This window comes from Podarcis erhardii, assembly GCF_964252035.2.
Source record: "Podarcis erhardii genome assembly, chromosome: 3".
Lineage (NCBI taxonomy): Eukaryota > Metazoa > Chordata > Lepidosauria > Squamata > Lacertidae > Podarcis > Podarcis erhardii.
In genome coordinates, this window is record NC_138507.1 from 87,249,194 (window position 1) to 87,268,710 (window position 19,517).

Genomic DNA, 19,517 nt, shown 5'->3' on the forward strand with positions numbered 1-19,517 from the left:
CCAGCATCATAACTTTTATATGCCTGTTGTCTTTGTCCATGGAGTTTTCTTGGCAGGTATACTGGAGTGGCTTGCCGGTTCCTGCTCCAGGTGGATCACGTTTGGTCAAAACTCTCCACTATGACCTGTCCATCTTGGGTGGCCCTGCACAGCATAGCTCATAGCTTCTCTGAGTTATTCAAGCCTCTTCGCCACGACAAGGCAGTGATCCATGAAGGGGCGCTATTGCCATACCCTCCAACATTTCTTCATATGACTGGGTTGCCATCCACTCTGGGCAGCTTCCAACATATGTAAAAACATAATAAAACATTAAACGTTTAAAAACTTCCCTATACAGGGCTGCCTTCAGATGTCTTCTAAAGTAACTTGTAACTTGTATAGTTAGTTATCTCCTTGGCTCAGGGGCCACATAACTCCATACCCTCCAACACTTCTCTGGTGAAAATAGGAATGTTCTAAGGAAAAGCAGTAAATTCCAAATCAGAAACTGGGATGGCTTCTGTAAATCCAGGACTGTCCCTGGAAAATAGGGACACTTGGAGGGTCTGTGCTGCCTACAGGCAACAAACTCTGTAACCAAGCCCTAAGTGTGTGCGTATATAAAAGTGTCATGTATAACTGATAACTCATTTCCCCATTTCTCCCTACCTCCACGTTCCTCCTCTTCCTTTGTTTTCTCTGTGCCATTTTTTTTACATTGTAAGCTCCGCAAGGCAGGGGCCTCTCCTCTGTCCTCCTCTTCAATGCAGATTCACGGTGTTATAAAAATAAAAGAAGTATTGAACCTTCCAAATTGGTGCCTGTCCAGTTTTTAAACATGTTTCTCACTGGCCAATGCCTAAGAGGGGATAGCCTATTGGGGGATGCCCAGAGCAAAATATGCAATATATTCCCTCCTTCTCAAAGATCCTTTCCACATGTGGAATGTAAAGGTACACTTTCTCCTTCAACAGGCATGCAAATCTTCTGGGCTCTCTGGCATTGTACTGAAACAATGACATTCTCTGAACTGTGCTAAGCTATTGTTGCTGCTGGCTAAAAAGGATCAAAGAAGGTGTGTGGGCAGGAAATCTGAAGTGGGTGGCATTGTGACCTCTTATCAGTTTGCTTTTATGGAATCCTTTAAAGTCCTAGGTGAAGTTTAGCTCTCTGGGTACTTGCTGCATGGTTAGCATAACCAGAAATACATCTACAAATACATTTTAAAAAGATGCTGCTGAAACATCTGTACTGAACAAGAGCAACTGAAATGTCACCTTCTTGAAATAAAATATTTATTTAGAATAATCTGCCAGGAATTTTAGATTTTGCAGAGGTTATCCATTTATAGTGCCAGCCTTATGAATCCCCAGGTTGCAAGTTTACCAGCTACACTTGACTGACACACTTTAACAAAGTATAACCTATATTTGTTGTGGGTTCAATTCAGGCTTTGTACAACAATAATTGTAGAAAGGGATAAACTTTTATTTCATTCTCTGTTATTATCAATAACCCTATACTTCTGCTAATGCATACATATAGCCCAAGGAAATGTAAACATCTCTTGTTACAAAATCTAGATCTTGAGATTTCAGGGTGGCAGGATTTAAATTGAACAAGTTAAAAACGAAGGTTTTAGAGAAAAACTTAACTCAGACTGAAAAAGAAAGGTTTCAGAAGGAGACAGGTTTGACCTTAGTTAAGAAAGTGAAATATCTGGGGATTAATATGACAGCTAAAAACTTGAATTTATTTAAGGACAATTATGAGAAATGTTGGTCAGAAGTTAAAAAAGATTTAGAAATATGGTCTAATTTGAAGCTTTCCTTATTGGGTCGAATTGCAGTTATAAAGATGAATGTATTGCCAAAAATGTTATTTTTGTTTCAAACTTTACAGATTGTGGACAAGATGGATTGTTTCAAGAAGTGGCAGAGAGAAATCTCTAGATTTGTCTGGCAGGGCAAAAAGCCCAGAATAAAATTTAAAATATTAACTGATGCGAAGGAAAGAGGGGGGTTTGCCCTGCCGGACTTTAAACTTTATTACGAATCAGCAGTATTCTGCTGGTTGAAAGATTGGCTACTTCTTGAGAACACTGACATTTTGGATTTGGAAGGCTTTAATAATGCTTTTGGATGGCATGCATATTTGTGGTACGACAAGGTTAAAGTGCACAAAAACTTCAAACACCATATTGTCAGGAAAGCATTGTTTAATGTCTGGATTAGGTACAAAGATTTATTGGAGAATAAGACCCCAAGGTGGTTGTCACCCATGGAAGCGAAGGCTCTGAAAAGACTCAATATGGAGGCCAAATGGCCGAAGTATTGGGAGATATTAGAACAGGAAGGAGACAAAATGAATTTGCAGAGTTTTGAGAAATTAAAAGACAAAGTGCGAGATTGGCTTCACTATTATCAAATAAGAGAGGCCTATAATTTGGATAAGAAATTGGGCTTCCAGGTGGAAAAATCGAAACTGGAGACAGAACTGTTAGAACCTAAAACTAAGATTCTTTCAAGAATGTATAACTTGCTGTTGAAATGGAACACTCAGGATGAAACAGTTAAATCAGCCATGATTAAATGGGCACAGGACATAGGTCATAACATTTTGTTTGCTGACTGGGAAAAGTTGTGGACCACCGATATGAAATTTACAGCATGTAATGCCCTAAGAGAGAATATTATGAAAATGATTTATAGGTGGTACATGACCCCAGTCAAGCTTGCTAAAATTTATCACCTGCCTGATAACAAATGTTGGAAATGTAAAGAAACTGAGGGTACTTTCTTTCACCTTTGGTGGACGTGCCCGAAGATTAAGGCTTTCTGGGAGATGATATATAATGAACTGAAAAAGGTATTTAAATATACCTTCCTTAAGAAACCAGAGGCCTTTCTCTTGGGTATAGTCGGCCAATTGGTGTTAAAGACAGATAGAACGTTTTTTATGTATGCAACAACAGCAGCAAGTATACTTATCACAAAGTATTGGAAGACACAAGATTTGCCCACCCTGGAAGAATGGCAGATGCAAGTAATAGACTACATGGAGATGGCAGAAATGACTGGCAGAATCCGAGACCTGGGAGAAGAAGCGGTGGAAGAGGACTGGAAGAAGTTTAAAGACTATCTACAGAAACACTGTAAAGTTTATGAATGCTAAAACGATGTTGGATTTAAAAATAATACGGCATTAGTGATATAGGTTTAAAAGTTATGTAAAAATGTAATTGAAAAAAGGTGAAAGACTAAAGTTATATTATGTCAAAAGTAAATAATATGTTAAAGGTGTTTAAACATAAGGAGGAAGGATTGGAGATATAATAGAAAGATTTTAATAATCAGAAATGAGCTTTGAAAGTGGGTAAGGATTTGCTGTATCTGATTGAGTAAAGAGGAACACAAAAAAGGGAGGCGGGAGGAAGTCAGGAAAGAAAGTTTTGCAAATATCAATGTAAAAGCTGGAATTTCTATTTTTAATTTTTTTCTTTTTGTTTTTTTCTTGATGTTTTTATCTTCTGTAAAAGCAAATAAATATATTTTTTTAAAAAATAGATCTTGAGATTTCAGTAGTTCACAATACGACATTTTTCCATCTCCTCTTGGATATCAAGGGGGGAAATCAGTGTTTCTAATTAGTTGCAGGTCCCTTCTGGAATCCGTCCAGAAGAGCCAATCCCTTAGTTGACACTTAACCTCTAATATTAATTTTAAGATTCAACATTTTTTCCTCCTAATCCTTGTGAATGAAGGCTGGTATAAGTTACCCAAAAAAACCCCATTCTTCTGGAATAGCTAAGAATGGTTACTGAAAATAGTATTGATTTATTGCTAGATAACAAATTATGTTTATTTTTAGCACAAGCAACCTGTAGCCCATTTGCTCATTATTGTTCCAGTTCTTTTTGCTGTTGCACGTAAGAGATATATCTGTGTTTTGTTGTGCATGCTGGGTCTTCCTTTTATGTACCCTGCTCTGGGATTGTTAGAACGAAGAGTGGGCAATAAATAGTTGAAATAAATGTCAACTTTTCAGTGTTCATCTTGGGAATCAGAAATTCTGAACAGAACTGTGCTTCTTGGTTTAATTAGAATTATCCATATGTAGCAGTTAGCAATGCATATTTAAATGTGAACTTGGCTTACCAGCTGGCTAGCTCCTTTGCATATGCATGCCAGATTATTTAAATTTCTCACTATTTGAATGAGATCATTAAAGTTACACTTCTGTTAGACATTGTTCTTCTGCTCAAAATCTAGCTTATTTGTCAAAAAGCAGTCATTTGAACTATATACAGAGAGGTACAGAAAGCTTAGAAATTCTGTAGTCCCTGTCCAGAGTGACTGTGTATGATATGTGTGGCTGTCTTCTCCAGTTTCGCAGGAGAGAAGTGGATAATTCTTTAGTGACGAAACTGGAATATGGATCCTTCTTCCTTCTACTCCCTGGGAGGTTTGAGCTACTCCTGCCACAGAGTTGTTGTTTAGTTGTTTAGTCGTGTCCGACTCTCGTGACCCCATGGATAGCAAGTTGGGGATGGCATTCATAGAATCATAGAATCATAGAATTATAGAGTTGGAAGAGACCACAAGGGCCATCGAGTCCAACCCCCTGCCAAGCAGGAAACAGCATCAGAGCACTCCTGACATATGGTTGTCAAGCCTCTGCTTAAAGACCTCCAAAGAAGGAGACTCCGCCACACTCCTTGGCAGCAAATTCCACTGTCGAACAGCTCTTACTGTCAGGAAGTTCTTCCTAATGTTTAGGTGGAATCTTCTTTCTTGTAGTTTGGAACCATTGCTCCGTGTCCGCTTCTCTGGAGCAGCAGAAAACAACCTTTCTCCCTCCTCTATGTGACATCCTTTTATATATTTGAACATGGCTATCATATCACCCCTTAACCTCCTCTTCTCCAGGCTAAACATGCCCAGCTCCCTTAGCCGTTCCTCATAAGGCATCGTTTCCAGGCCTTTGACCATTTTGGTTGCCCTCCTCTGGACACGTTCCAGTTTGTCAGTGTCCTTCTTGAACTGTGGTGCCCAGAACTGGACACAGTACTCCAGGTGAGGTCTGACCAGAGCAGAATACAGTGGCACTATTACTTCCCTTGATCTAGATGCTATACTCCTATTGATGCAGCCCAGAATTGCATTGGCTTTTTTAGCTGCCGCGTCACACTGTTGGCTCATCTCAAGTTTGCGGTCAACCAAGACTCCTAGATCCTTTTCACATGTACTGCTCTCAAGCCAGGTGTCACCCATCTTGTATTTGTGCCTCTCATTTTTTTTGCCCAAGTGCAATACTTTACATTTCTCCCTGTTAAAATTCACCTTGTTTGTTTTGGCCCAGTTCTCTAATCTGTCAAGGTCGTTTTGAAGTGTGATCCTGTCCTCTGGGGTGTTAGCCACCCCTCCCAGTTTGGTGTCATCTGCAAATTTGATCAGGATGCCCTTGAGTCCATCATCCAAGTCGTTGATAAAGATGTTGAATAAGACCGGGCCCAAGACAGAACCCTGTGGCACCCCACTACTCACTCTTCTCCAGGATGAAGAGGAACCATTGATGAGCACCCTTTGGGTTCGGTCAGTCAGCCAGTTACAAATCCACTGAGTGGTAGCATAGTCAAGACCGCATTTTACCAGCTTCTTTACAAGAATATCATGGGGCACCTTGTCAAATGCCTTGCTGAAATAAAGGTAGGCTACATCCACTGCATTCCCTTCATCTACCAGGCTTGTAATTCTGTCAAAAAATGAGATCAGGTTAGTCTGACATGACTTATTTTTCAGAAATCCATGCTGACTATTGGTGATCACAGTATTCCTTTCTAGGTGCTCACAGACTGTTTGCTTAATGATCTGCTCCAGAATCTTCCCTGGTATTGATGTCAGACTGACTGGGCGGTAATTATTTGGGTCCTCTCTTTCCCCCTTTTTGAAAATAGGGACAACATTTGCCCTTCTCCAGTCTGCCGGGACTTCGCCTGTTCTCCATGAATTCTCAAAGATGACTGCCAGTGGTTCTGAGATCACATCTGCCAGTTCTTTTAATACTCTTGGATGCAGTTCATCTGGCCCTGGAGACTTGAATACATCTAAACTAGCCAAGTATTCTTGTACTATCTCCTTAGTTATTCTGGGCTGTGTTTCCTCTGCTGAATCATTTGCTCCAAATTCTTCAGGTCGGGCATTGTTTTCCTTATCGGAGAAGACTGAGGCAAAGAAGGCATTGAGGAGTTCAGCCCTTTCTGTGTCCCCTGTTTGCATTTCACCATCTTCTCCTCTGAGTGACCCCACTGTTTCTTTGTTCTTCCTTTTGCTACGAACATACCCATAAAAGCCTTTTTTGTTGCTTTTAACCTCTCTAGCAAGCCTGAGTTCATTCTGTGCTTTAGCTTTTCTGACTTTGTGTCTACACGTGCTGGCTATTTGTTTGAATTCCTCTTTGGTGATTTCCCCCCTTTTCCATTTTTTGTACACATCCTTTTTTAATCTTAACTCAGTTAAAAGTTCTTTAGATAGCCACCCTGGCTTCTTTAGGCACCTTCCATGTTTCCGTCTCATTGGTATTGCCTGAAGTTGTGCTTTTACTATCTCCCTCTTAACAAACTCCCAGCCATCATGAACTCCCTTTCCTTTTAGTATTACTGTCCATGGGATCTCACCCAGCACTTCCCTAAGTTTTATGAAGTCGGCTTTCTTAAAGTCAAGAAATTGAGTCCTAGTATGCTTGGCTGCTCCTTTCCGCTGTATAGTAAACTTCAGAAGAGCATGATCACTCGCGCCTAATGATCCTTCCACTTCTACCCCACTAACCAGGTCATCAACATTGGTTAGGACCAGATCTAAAATGGCTGTTCCTCTTGTTGCTTCTCCCACTTTCTGGACAATGAAGTTGTCTGCAAGGCCAGTGAGGAATCTGTTTGACCTTATGCTCTTGGCTGAGTTTGACATCCAGCAAATATCTGGGTAATTGAAGTCCCCCATTACTACTATCTCCCTTCCTTTTGCATGCTTGGCCATCTGTTCCAGGAAGGCATCATCTATGTCCTCCGTTTGGCTTGGGGATCTACAGTAAACTCCCACAATGAGGTCCCTGTTATTCTTCTCTCCCTTAATTTTGACCCAAATGTTCTCACTTTGGCTTTGAGGTTCTAAATCTTGGATCTCTTCACAGGTATACACATCCCTGACATATAACGCCACTCCTCCTCTTTTCTTGTCTGGTCTGTTTCTCTGAAATAGATTGTATCCCTCCATTATTACATTCCAGTCGTGGGACTTATCCCACCAGGTTTCAGTGATGCCTATTATGTCATTTTTAGTTTGCTGTACCAAGAGCTCAAGCTCATCTTGTTTATTTCCCATGCTTTGCGCATTAGTGTACAGACATTAAAGTCCATTAATCATTCCCCCATGTCTCTTATTTAAGGATTTTTTCCTCCCACCACTAGGTCTGCGTGCTGTTTTGCACAACTTTCATGTGTCTTGCATCTACTCTGACCCTATGCACTAAAAATATTTTCTTAATAACGGAAATGATCTAGCACCTATTCACAGCACAGAACTTGATTTTCCCTCATTGCAGAAGGTCCCATGTTGAATCCCCAACAGCTCCAGTTAAGGCTGGGAATGTCCTCTGTCTGAAATCCTGTAGAGCTGCTGTTGGCCTGTGCAGACTGTACTAAGCTAGATGGGCTGATGGTACTGACTGGGTATAAATACAGATACACTACTGGCAAAACCTATTGGTGTTTCGCAACTTTCTGACTAGTTGCAGGACCTTAGCCAGACCTAGCAGAGTAAACGCAGAATCCACGGAAGCAATTGGCAACTTGGCTGCAGACAGGATAGACGAAGCAGGAACCAGGAACTTATAGTTAGGTGTTTATTATATACAGTGGACTATTTACAGGAACAGAACACGGATCTTTAGCTAGCTCTCTCATACACGACTCACAACTCCTACACTGACACAGAACAACTGAACTCCTGAACTACCAGTTAGTAGACCATTAATTATCACTCCCTTGGGAGAGCTTGACCAGTCAGGGAGCTGTTTCTATGCCTCTGTTATCTCCAGGCAGACTTACTCCTTCAGATTGCCTTCTGGCTGTCTGCCAAACCTTAATTGACTCTGTGTGAGTAGCTGCACGTACACAGTTTCCCAACTTACACCTGTGGCTTGCTAGCAATATCATTGCATATATTGGAAAAGGTAGCCAAATTCCAGGAACACATTAGTTTTTTCTCTGCTTCTACAATCCTTATCTGTTTAGGAATATGGGCTTGCACCGAATGCATATGCAGTCAGTCTGAGAGAAGCCGGCATATTCAGAACTCTGTTTTGGAGAGAAATACATACAATCTGATTTAGTACTGCTGTTGACTTGGGCACAGTGACACTTGCTATAGCTGCCTCAGTGACTGAGACGACCAAGATAGGACAATGTCGGAGTTATGTTTTGTCAGTGTCTCAGGATTTATCCTCTGATCACAACCTATAGATGTTAGCTATCAATAGGCTCATACTTTGTGGGTTAAAATTCTCTTCTTGCTCCAGAGTGCCTGACATAGTGAGTAATACAGCCTGGGTAGATGTCAAGCTCAGGTTCTCGTAACCCCTGCCACCACAGGGTCCACCATCATTGACTGAGAGGTCCCCATTGCAGAAGCTTCTGCTGTTGTGTCTTGGTGCCCTTGGTGAGCACTTGGCCCAAGCGTGTCATCATTCTCTTTCCGTACCCCACTCCCTGGCTTGAAGTTGAAACAAACGCCTTTGGTGACAGCAGCATAAGTTCTGTTTGAGTTGGCTGTTGAGTTAATCTATGATAAACCTCTAATGGCCTCCTTCCATATTTTGGGGATGAGGCCAGAAGCGTTGATTGCATCGAAGGTTTTGGCCAAGATGCCAGCCCACCATTTTGGGTGTAGTTTAATGGCTTCAGCAGGGATCAGATCGGGCCCTGGGGCTTTACCCGGTTTCAGCTGAGCTATTAGCTTGGCTATTTCGTCAGGATCGGTGGAAGGCCAAATAGGTAGGTGGGTAAACAGATGCGTCAGGTGGTCGGAGGGAGCATCTGCCTGTGAGAAGCATTTCTTCAGGAACAATTCCCATGTCGGTGCAGGGATGACTGCCCTTGGGTATTTCCTCACCCTTCTGTTGATCAAAGACCAGAATTCCCTGGATCTGTGTGATGGAGGAAGCAGGACATTTGGATGGAGCAGGTCAGTAAACTGCCATTCTCTCTCACCATCACAGGCTCGATTCCCCTTGGTGTCTGATCACACCACCACCACCTCTTCCCTATACATTTATATGCACATGCAAACTGAGATCTGCCAAATGCTCAGTATTAGAAGGGAGTATGGGAATATTAATTTGGTGCCTGGGTTCATCCAGTTAAAGGAAATATCCTAAAAGAAACACGACTCCAAAACAGAACCGAGGCATGAAATACAGTTGTGCATCAACCGATTAACTAATCACACTAATTCTGGAAGAATCTGGAGGTGGGGAGGGGAAACGAGATGCAAGCAAAATAATGCTCCCAAGTGTCTCATAGCTCTAGGCTGAGGCATGGGAACAAAAATAATCGTAAGGTAAATCCACCCAACTTTACCTGTTATGTTTGGTGTTCTATATATGATGCAATTTGCTAAATCTACGGGGAAGAGATTTGCATAGCTAATGTCCCTAGTGTATAGCCTCCTAATTTCCTGTTTTCCTGGTTTAATCTTTTATTTCCAATTGCCCCCCCCCCTCCCCACAATCTGGTCCCATCTCTGACTGGTGGAACTGCGGCTATGCTTTTTTTGTAAGTATATTTTGCAAGCCACAAGTCTAGCCACCACAATATCTCCCAACTACTCTGAAATAAAGGTTGAGAAAACACTTTTCTTTGAAATCTAATAGAGTGCTAGCAACTACAATGTGAAGCAAATGTGTCTTGTTTTCCATTATCTGAGTAGAAAGGTGATGATCTTCTTCCCTTGAATTTTGGACTTGTGTGGCTCCCAATTGAACTGCAGCAGCTAGAGAAATTTGAGATCTTCCAATCCTTGTTTAATGGCAACTAAGGACTCATTCCATGATGCTAAATGTGTTTCTGTTAATGTTTGTGAACTAATAGTTTTATAGGTCTGTTCTGGTTACTGTCAAGGTTTGTGGCATGACTTGATGCTCTTCTGATTCCTTGGTCACCTCATGAGAACAAGAGCCCTTTCCGAATTTGTTTCAGTTACTACCAGCTTGATTTAAATTACACCCCAATGGAGAGAAACCTTAATGCTCAGATTTCAATATTGGTTCCATAACTGCTTTCAGTTGAATAATGGGTTGGTTAGAGGAACAAGAACCATAACACGCCCTGCAACTGTCTCATTCTCAAAAGGTCTGCTGTGGCCAGTCAATATTTTATGTGGCCTGAATCCTGACAGCAGATTGAGCAAGAAAGGCAAGAAAGATGCAGGGTGAGTCCAGTTCAGCAGTAGAGCCCCTATCTTCTTCCCACCTTAAAGACTGCAACTTGATCATTGTAAGGTGGTAGCAAAGCTATGAAAAAAGAAGTGGAAACCCAACTTAACATCTGTGTATATTCCCCCCCCCCCCGGTAGCTGAATGATGATGTCATAATCCAGTCATCCAATAAGTAGATACTTTCCACCAGAATTGCAGTTTTTATTTCTGCAAGTGCTTCAAAGTTAGAAGAAAACTACACAAGTTAATGATTAGAATAACAGTTGACAGTACAGTATTTTGAATTCTGAAATTTAGGAGAAATCCTCACTGGCAACTTGAAGAAGTTCTTTATTCTGTCATTGCCGGCTGAGCTCTGTTTGCCTTAAAGTAGTTGCCCTGCTGTTCCTTTCTTTTTTTATGTGTTTTGCAGGGTGTGAGTAAGGGATCTTTGCATTCTTACCACAAGATGGAGCTCCAGGAACTAGGTTTTTCAAACAGATAAGGACACTTAATGGATTTTCCATTGACTGTTTTTATATATTCAGTGGTCCAAACTGTGGGAGTATTCTAATGAAGGATTCTTTCAGAATGCCTAAGACCACCGAAGTTGTTGTTTGGTGGTTGCAAAAGGTCACTAAGCTTTTTAGGGAACATGGTTGTCTGACTTGCTCAGTAGCACATAGTGTTTCCACTCAGATGACTTTATTTTAGAAAGCAACCAAAACGTTTGTGGACCTTGCTTTGATTATGGCTTGGTGTGTGCACACAGTATTAAAACATAGTTTTAAAGTGTTTAAAAGAACCTATGTTCTTTTTCTCCAAACAAACCATGAATGGTAACCCAAGAACAAACTTTAGTTTCTACTCATGATTTGTTTGGAGAGAAACAAACCATTAGCCCAGGTTTGCAATTAAGAATAAACCAGGTTCTGGCTTCCTCCTGGCTTGTTTTCTAAGTGTGTTAGGAGCAGGGGAGAAGCAACTCTCTGGAAAAGAAACAAACCCTTCTGAATCTTTCTTGGGGAATGGGTAGGGGATTCATAGAATCAGGCAACTTACTTTGACCTCCCTGCGTGCAATGTATCAATAAATTTAAAAATCCATTCTTCGATACTGAACAGTGTTTTGTTTTTTAAAGTTTTTAAATGAGCCAAGTGTGCTTCGTGTGGCTGTCACCCAGGCTGCCATCTAAAGTCAAATGATTATTACAGTCAAGAAATGTACATTTGATGCTTGCTTCAGATCTTTGTTGAGTGGGGTAATTTATCCAGAGATTAATTGCACTTAATTATATTGTCAAAATGAGTTAGTTGTGTGTGCCATGCACAATTTGAACGAATTTGTACTTGTCTCATCTATTTGATGGCATTGCATTGTGATGGCATCCCACTGCTACTCACACAGCGTCTTTTATTCTTGCTTGCATAGTTTCATTTTGCTGTATTCATTTTACTGTATTTGCTCATCTTCACGAAATACACATTCAAAACATCTTCTGTTATTCAGTATCGTGAGGGAGCATTGTGATGCCTGAAACCAGTGTGACTGGGTCTCATTTCTGCTTACATGAGCAGATGCTATATATTTCAGGCTGGTTAGAATTCCCCACCCACCCCTTATTTACTTTTCCTTCAGTCAGGACACATTCTGAGCCCTCATCAAACCTTTTGGAAATCCACAAATTGACTCAGGAAGTTTAAAAGCATCATAAACTGGTTTGAGTAAAAGGATTGAATAAACAGAAGACAGAACTTCTAACCTAACATTTGTTTAGGCTCTCAACAGCTGTTGAACCTTTAACATTTCAAGACTTCCAGAAAACCTTGCTGAATAAGGTCCACCAAGAAACCCTCCTATGTGGGAATGTTACAAACTGAGATGCCCTCTGAGAATGGAATTTGCTGCCAAGGAGTGTGGTGGAGTCTCCTTCTTTGGAGGTCTTTAAGCAGAGGCTTGACAACCATATGTCAGGAGTGCTCTGATGGTGTTTCCTGCTTGGCAGGGGGTTGGACTCAATGGCCCTTGTGGTCTCTTCCAACTCTGTGATTCTATGATTCTATGATTCTATAATGACAGGAAACTGAGTGTTTGCAAACTACACAATGCTCTGTGGAAGAGACTGGGAACCTCTGGCCCTCCAGATGTTGTTGCACTCCAACTAGCCACAACCATCATGGCTAACAAACAGAGATGATGAGAGCTGTTGTTGGCATCCGTTGTCTTGGGAGACAATGGAGAAGTTCACTTGGGGTAGGGGATGAAGTCCAGCTGTTGGAAGGTTGCAGTGTCTGCTGTGGCTGCAGAGACCAATACAGAAGAGACATGTTTTGTTGCAGCTGGGGCAGATGAAGGTATCCAGTAGTGCTGCTGCAGATGCAGCATAGTGTTTCTTCTCTCTTCATTCCTCCCAGTGGTCATTCCTCCTCTGGTCACTGCTATGAATTCACAACCTGACTGTCGGTCTCCAGGCACTGCAAGGGATTCCCACACAGTGTGGTTGATGTTGCCAGCTTGCAGACATCTTTGTAACGCACAGTTGGTCTGCCCACAAGCCTGATGTTGGAAGCCTGCTCCCCCTAGAGCACGTCCTTGGGGATCCTGCCATCTTCCATTCTGTGGAAATGACCAAGCCAGTGCCGACAGTGCTAAGACAGGAGTGTGAACATGCTGCGAATGTGAGCTTGGGAGAGCACATCTCTGTTTGAAACTCTGTCCTGCCATGTGATATACAAAATCTTCAAGTCGCAGTGCATGTGGAAGGCTGAGGTTGCATATATCCCATCACTGCATTTGAAGAGGACAGGAAACTACAAGGTATTAGCTGTGTATAAATTTTATAACCAGTGAAGCAGCCTTTCATAGATGGTTGATTTAACAGATTATACATCTCTGCCAGTGCCAAATGTATTTAAAATATGATGTTTGTATGTACTTAGCGCAGCATGAATTAATTTTTAAAAAAATCTTCCATGCAATGATTTGATTGATTTGTATTTTTTTGTAATCTGATTATTTCTCCAGAGATATAGTGTGGCTACCGTGCACTAGTAAAAACCAGAATAAAACAGAGTTGTATCCAACTTAAGTTATACTTGGAACAGACCCACTGAAATCAGTGGACTTAAGCCATGCCCATTAATTTCAATGGCTCTACCCATGAGTCACACTTAATTTGCTACAAACTCATAATCCCTTTCAAAGGCCAATTTACATTGAAATAAGTTAACAATATCTAACCTGCTTAACGAATGCCAGCAAATTAGGTAAATAGTTTGCACTCTATTAGAAATCTTTCAGGGCCTTCCATAGTTTCACTGACAGTGAGCTTCTGTCAGTAAGGACCCACTTAAGCAATGCTCATCATATTTGTTGATAATGTGGGATTTATTTATAAATCATTGGAATACAATGAAAATGTATCTCCCTCACTGTCTCTCTCCTCCATTAATATATTTTTATATGTACTTCCTGTATGAAGTAGTGTCTATTATATGTTTTGTCTTTTATATATTTCAATATAAAAGTTTAAAACATTTGATTTTAACATCTGTATAGTGTCTGAAAGCATTATATGAAGTGCACATGTGGTTAAGCCAATAAATTCTGGTCCCTTTGGGTTTCATTTGTCTGTCTTACTGGAACAGGATGTTTTTATTTAAATCAAATCCCACAAATTAGACATTCTTACAAGAGAACATGTCTGATTATTTTCTTATTACAGTTTGCTAATAACTTTTCCAAAGCCTGCCTTCTCATAGTGTATAAAAACTGCTACAAATATGGGTATCTAATTCTGGTTAGTAGGTGGACAGACTTGTTGTATGAAGTATTCTTTAAAGAAAAAAATGTACAAAAAAATTAAAACTGTCTTTTATAAATTAAGGAGATAATAAGCTTTCATTTTATTTTTTAAAGGTAGCACTGTATTTCGAAAGAGAAAAACTAGCAAAGCTTATCACTTTGTGCAATGGGTCTCAATTAATGAGATGTCAATAATGCCAATGAGAGAGCCAAAAAGGGAGGAGAACGGGTTACTTACTCTGAGTTACTCATTTAGCATGAGTAGTGCTATGCAGATAGTTGCTCAAAATTGCCTTCTGCAATGTACATTTGAAATGAATACTTCCGCTTTAGCTCGTATAAGAGTTAATGGAAATCTGGTAGACTTTTAAACATTAGTAGGGGATTGCATGCCATTGTTTCCACAGGTGGTGTTCATAGTGGTACTGCATGTTTGAGTAACATCAAAGTGTGGTTCCCTGCATATAAAAAATACTTTAAAGTGTCTGGGAAAATTATTTGGATTTAAAAATAAAAATTCGAGTATCACAATTCAAGTAGTCCATAGTAGGTATTAAAAACACCTACCCTGGGTAGAAGACTACTTTCACCAATTCATTTAAATTAAAATAAATAAATAAATATATCCCTACACTAAAATGATTTCATGCAGTTGCATCCATGTTAGGGTGCTTTAATGAGTAGCAGGGCTGTGTTTTATTCCTAGACAAGCTAAGCCTGCACACAAATTTTGTATATAAATCTACACCAAGTGAGGATTAACAATTAAGATCCACCCTCTATTGTGTGGGCAGGTAATCCCTCCCCTTACCTGGCCTGGTTTCCCTGGCAACACTTCCCTCAGGTGGGATTGGACAACTCGCTGGGGTAGGCGGGGACCTCCAGGTATCCCACCTGAGGGAAGGCAAAGCCTATGCTGATGGGGCCACTCCAGATCCAGGGCTGCACGCGTCCACGCAAAAGGCGCCCCCCGTTTTAAGTGGGGAGCGGTCATTCCTAGACAAGCTAAGCCTGCACACAAATTTTGTATATAAATCTACACTTACTGAATTTTAATTCCTGAGTTGGATCTGTGGGTGAAATACAGGTGCCAGCAGGAGCTATTCTGCCAAGGATTAGATTTAGACCAGGGGGAGCTTTGCATCGACAAGATAAAGGCTGTAATTACCATTAAAAACTGCACAAATAAAGGCAGTTAATAAACATGTGTGTTGTGTGCAGGCAAGTTGGTTGCATTCCCTTTTATGATTCCCAGAGAGCATATTTGTTATTGAACATAATGGTTTATAATGCCATTGGCTTGTTTGTCACAGAAGGGCAGGCATCTTTTCTCCATTAGGTGTCTCAAATAACTGCTGCTTTTCTCCTGACTTCCCCCTCTGCTTCTGACTTGCGTTGGAAAATATAACACCACACAGCAAAAAAAGAAGTAGGTTCAAATTATTTGGCTTTAATGGTTCTAAATTCCTTAAGTCCTAGCTTGAGTGCATCATTGCATTCTTCCATTTTATTAGCATACTCCACTTATGTAGAACATGGTGGGTCTTGCTTTTGAGTAAATGTGCATAGGATTGGGCTGCATGCCTAAAATTCCAACTATGTGTGTTCCTATTTATTACATTCACACCCTCCTTTTCAATATACTCTCAAAAGAAATCATAATAACTTGTTGGTAGTGAATGCAGAACAGGGAATCCAAAAAGATCAAAGAATTAGGCTTGGAGTGGAGGAGGCACTTCTCAAGTTAGCCACAGAGCAAGGTGTTCAGTGCTTGAAAGATCAGAATCAGTATGGTTTGGAAATGGATCAGTATGCCTTGGAAATGCTTTTGACAGTGGTGGTAGAACCTAGCCATCATAACTAGTAGCCATTTACAGTATAGCCTTTTGCTCTATGAACTTGTCTAATCCTTGTTTAAAGTCATACAAGTTGGTGGCCATCACAATCTCTTGTAACTAGCTTCCCTTAGTAGCTTGAAAAATAATTTACTAGAATGCTAAGAGGCTGGCAGCGAGGAAAGGTACTACCTTGTAGAAGGGTACTAATAAATTACGTTCTATCATGCAAACAAGGAATGGAGCAATCTGTGCCTCCATTGCCATCCTGATCACCCCCTGCTCATGTATTGCTACCAGACAAAGAGTTAAGTACAAGGTTGATATAAGTTTTGATAGTAAGAACAGCAGTAATGGAAGAGAATGAGGGCAGCAAGAGATGAATGCGTATGTTACGCACTTTGGCATGAAATTTAGAGAATTATGCTTGAGCCTTCATGGAGGTCTTTGAGATTTTGGGACCTGGTGTATGTTTATATATGAATACAAATGTCTGGAACCAAACGTAAATGTGTGTAATTATATACAAAGAATGTGGGATTTTTATTCCACCAAATATCCTCCCCACTTTTTCCTGCCAAAAGGAAAATATGGATATGCAGACAGAGTATTCCCCAAACTTTCAATTCAAACTGCTAAAATAAAACTACAAGGGCTGTTAATCCTTCTGCTTGCGGGTATAGACTTGTATCAACAACTGTGGTCAAGAGACATTTCGGCAGCTTTGTGGAAGATTTTGCAAAATTAGGTTCCTGCTGATGATTTTATGACTTCTACTTAAGTATCCAGCCTAGACTACTGAAGATGGTTTGGATGGGCCATTAGTTATTTAAAGGATGGTAAATTTTTAAGTTCATAATTTAGTTTTATGGACGTTTGTTTTAGATGGTACAAGAGAAGGCAGCAAAATGTGCCAAAATGTGTTCATACCTACCAAACTTATTTAAACATTTATATTTTCTTTACCTTGCTCCTCAGATATAAAAGCTTACATATCAATAATTTAAAATTTAAAAAGACAACCCCTGCCTTCAAGCTCACAGTTTAAAAGTCATTACACAAAAGGAAAAAGGGGGATGGGGAGGTAGGAGCAAGACAAAAAAAACCTGTAGTCCATGGAATGTGTCTTAATGTTAGGAATGTCTAACTGGGAAGGTTTGTTCTGTCACCCTGTGTTTCCTCTACTACTACCAAGGTTACTAGAGACTGCTAAATAGAGATTAGGCACAAATCTGGCTAGTCACACCTTCAGTAGTATAGGTCCCTCTTGAGCCTCCTTCTCCCTTTCCTGATCCTTCCTCATTGCCAATGCAAATAAGAATTTTATTGGTTTCTTCAAGGTTCCTCCTCTTCCTCCTCCTCTTATCAACATTACAAAACTCCAGCTGTTTTCTACTCATTCTTCATCAATACTTCATCAAGCCCTGAGCAAGCCTTCACCTATGTCTTGAAGGTGCAAGGTCCCCCGGTTAGCAGAACCATATGCTGCAAAGTTTTGCTAAGATGCACCAACTTGGATTACAAGTAAGGAATAGCATGTTTGAATACTCTCTCATATAAAAAGCCTTCTCCATACAGAACACTTGCAAGCTAGGGACACAATTGCCTTTTAAATTCAGTTGTAGTGGAGCAATGGAGACAAGTTTTTCCTACTGTCTGGGGATGGGCAATTTGTGGTAATATCACAAATTTTATAGTCTTTTTTTTAAAGTATACTTAAAATATTCGCTTTTTAGGGGCTACCCCACATTTTCTTCAAAAATTTGCTTTGCACAGGTAAATACCACAGAGTGATCAACATTTTCAAAAGTAGGGGGTCAGTGGCTTGGCTTTTGAAAAATAGGGGGGTCCTCAGTAATTACCTAATTGGGAACCACTGCTCTACATGGATGAACACAGTGGCTTGCTTCTGTTTATACTCAGGCTTCTCCTTTCATGGAGTCATGACCCAGTTAAGTTCCCATGCATTGAGGCATAAGCTGCTTCTCCTGCACAGTGTCTCAGCCAGAGGCCTCTCCACCTTCACTAATTTGGCATGGAGGGGTGGTTGGGGTATCTGACTGTCTGTGTAGGCAGGAGCCTGGCAATGGGGAAGGGGTTGTCTTCAACGTCTGGGGCTAGTGATAACCAGTGATCTTGGATGAGGGCCCTGGTGCCATTGTCAGGGGGGCAGGTTGGTATTGGCATTGTTGTGGGTTCACAACAAGCTAGAGAGTGATTTTGAAAGGACAGCTCATTTATTACAGAAGATTGAAGGCCTATTGTGATGAAAACAATGTATAATTCTCATAAATCCTGCCAGATGTCGACAAGGAATAATGTGTCAAGCAACAAAGCATTGAGGATTGTTATGAGGGAGGCCAGTATGGGCATTGGCTTAAAGTGGTTGCCAGTGTCGTCTTGATTCTAAAAGCAGGAAAAGGGGGGCTTGTAGTTTATTGTATAGCAAAAATGCAAAATATTTCAGTGAATACCTGTTGGTCTCTTTACATGCTACTTCCTAACGCTTGGGAGCTGTTGCTAGTTTGGGGAGTTTGATCCCATGATGTAAAATTGTTTACTATGTTTTAATGCACAGGAAACCCATCACTAAATAATTGGATTTGGTTAACAACATATCTGAGATGCTATTTTCTTTCCTTCCAGAGACCCCAGCTCTCCTTTCCTTCACTGAAGCAGAAATGGGAAGAATATCGGCTTCAGTGTTTGGAGTATCTCCATGAAACACCCCCTCTTATGGCAGGTAAGGCTGCTCAGCGCAAATGGCACTCCCAAAGAGCATCCTAACTGCATACTGCTACAGTTCTCATCTCCCCTTCCTGTTAGTTTCTGCAACCTGGTCTGCAGTGTCCTGAAGGGCCAAGTTCCTAACAATGGAAGAAAATGAATTTTGCTAAGTTATAGAGTGTGAGCCTCACCCAGCTAGAAGAGGACTGTAGTTCAGTTGTAGAGCTTGCTTTGCATACAAAAGGTTCCATGTTCCATCCCTGTTATCTTCAGCTGGTAGTGGAACAGATGTCTTTCTGAACCTTGGAGACTCACTGTTGGTCTAAATGAACAGTACTGAGCTACATGAGTCAATAGTCTGATTAAAATTAGGGGATGTTGTGTGGGATGTGGGAGGGAGTCAGAAACAAAAACAATAGTCGGCATCGGGACTTCCGGGTTGACGCCATAGTCGAATGGCAGATTCCCTCCGAGCTCCGGAGGGAATCTGCTCGACAGGGGTCGGGTCCTGCCGCGCCAGCGACGCGGGGACCCTCAAAAACCACGGGTGCGGAAGCCCGTGGACCTGGTGACTCGGCGGGCACCGTTTGCGCTCTCCCCGACCCGCGAAGGAGCCTTTTTAAAGGCTGCGGAGCGGAGGACGGGGAGCGGCGCGGTGCTGTGAGTCTTCTGCTTCCCCTGTCGAGCGAAGCCGCATGC

The 19,517-nt window shown here is 41.1% G+C and overlaps 1 protein-coding gene across 2 annotated transcripts in view; it reads left to right on the top strand.

The window, feature by feature from the left end:
- The window catches only part of GLP1R (glucagon like peptide 1 receptor), a 118,862-nt gene that overhangs the window by 29,864 nt on the left and 69,481 nt on the right, over positions 1–19,517 (top strand). For both annotated transcript variants that reach the window (XM_081854190.1, XM_081854191.1), the window contains exon 2: positions 18,738–18,834. In XM_081854190.1, coding sequence (XP_081710316.1) covers positions 18,738–18,834 — 97 coding nt within the window. The remainder of the gene's footprint in view (positions 1–18,737; positions 18,835–19,517) is intronic.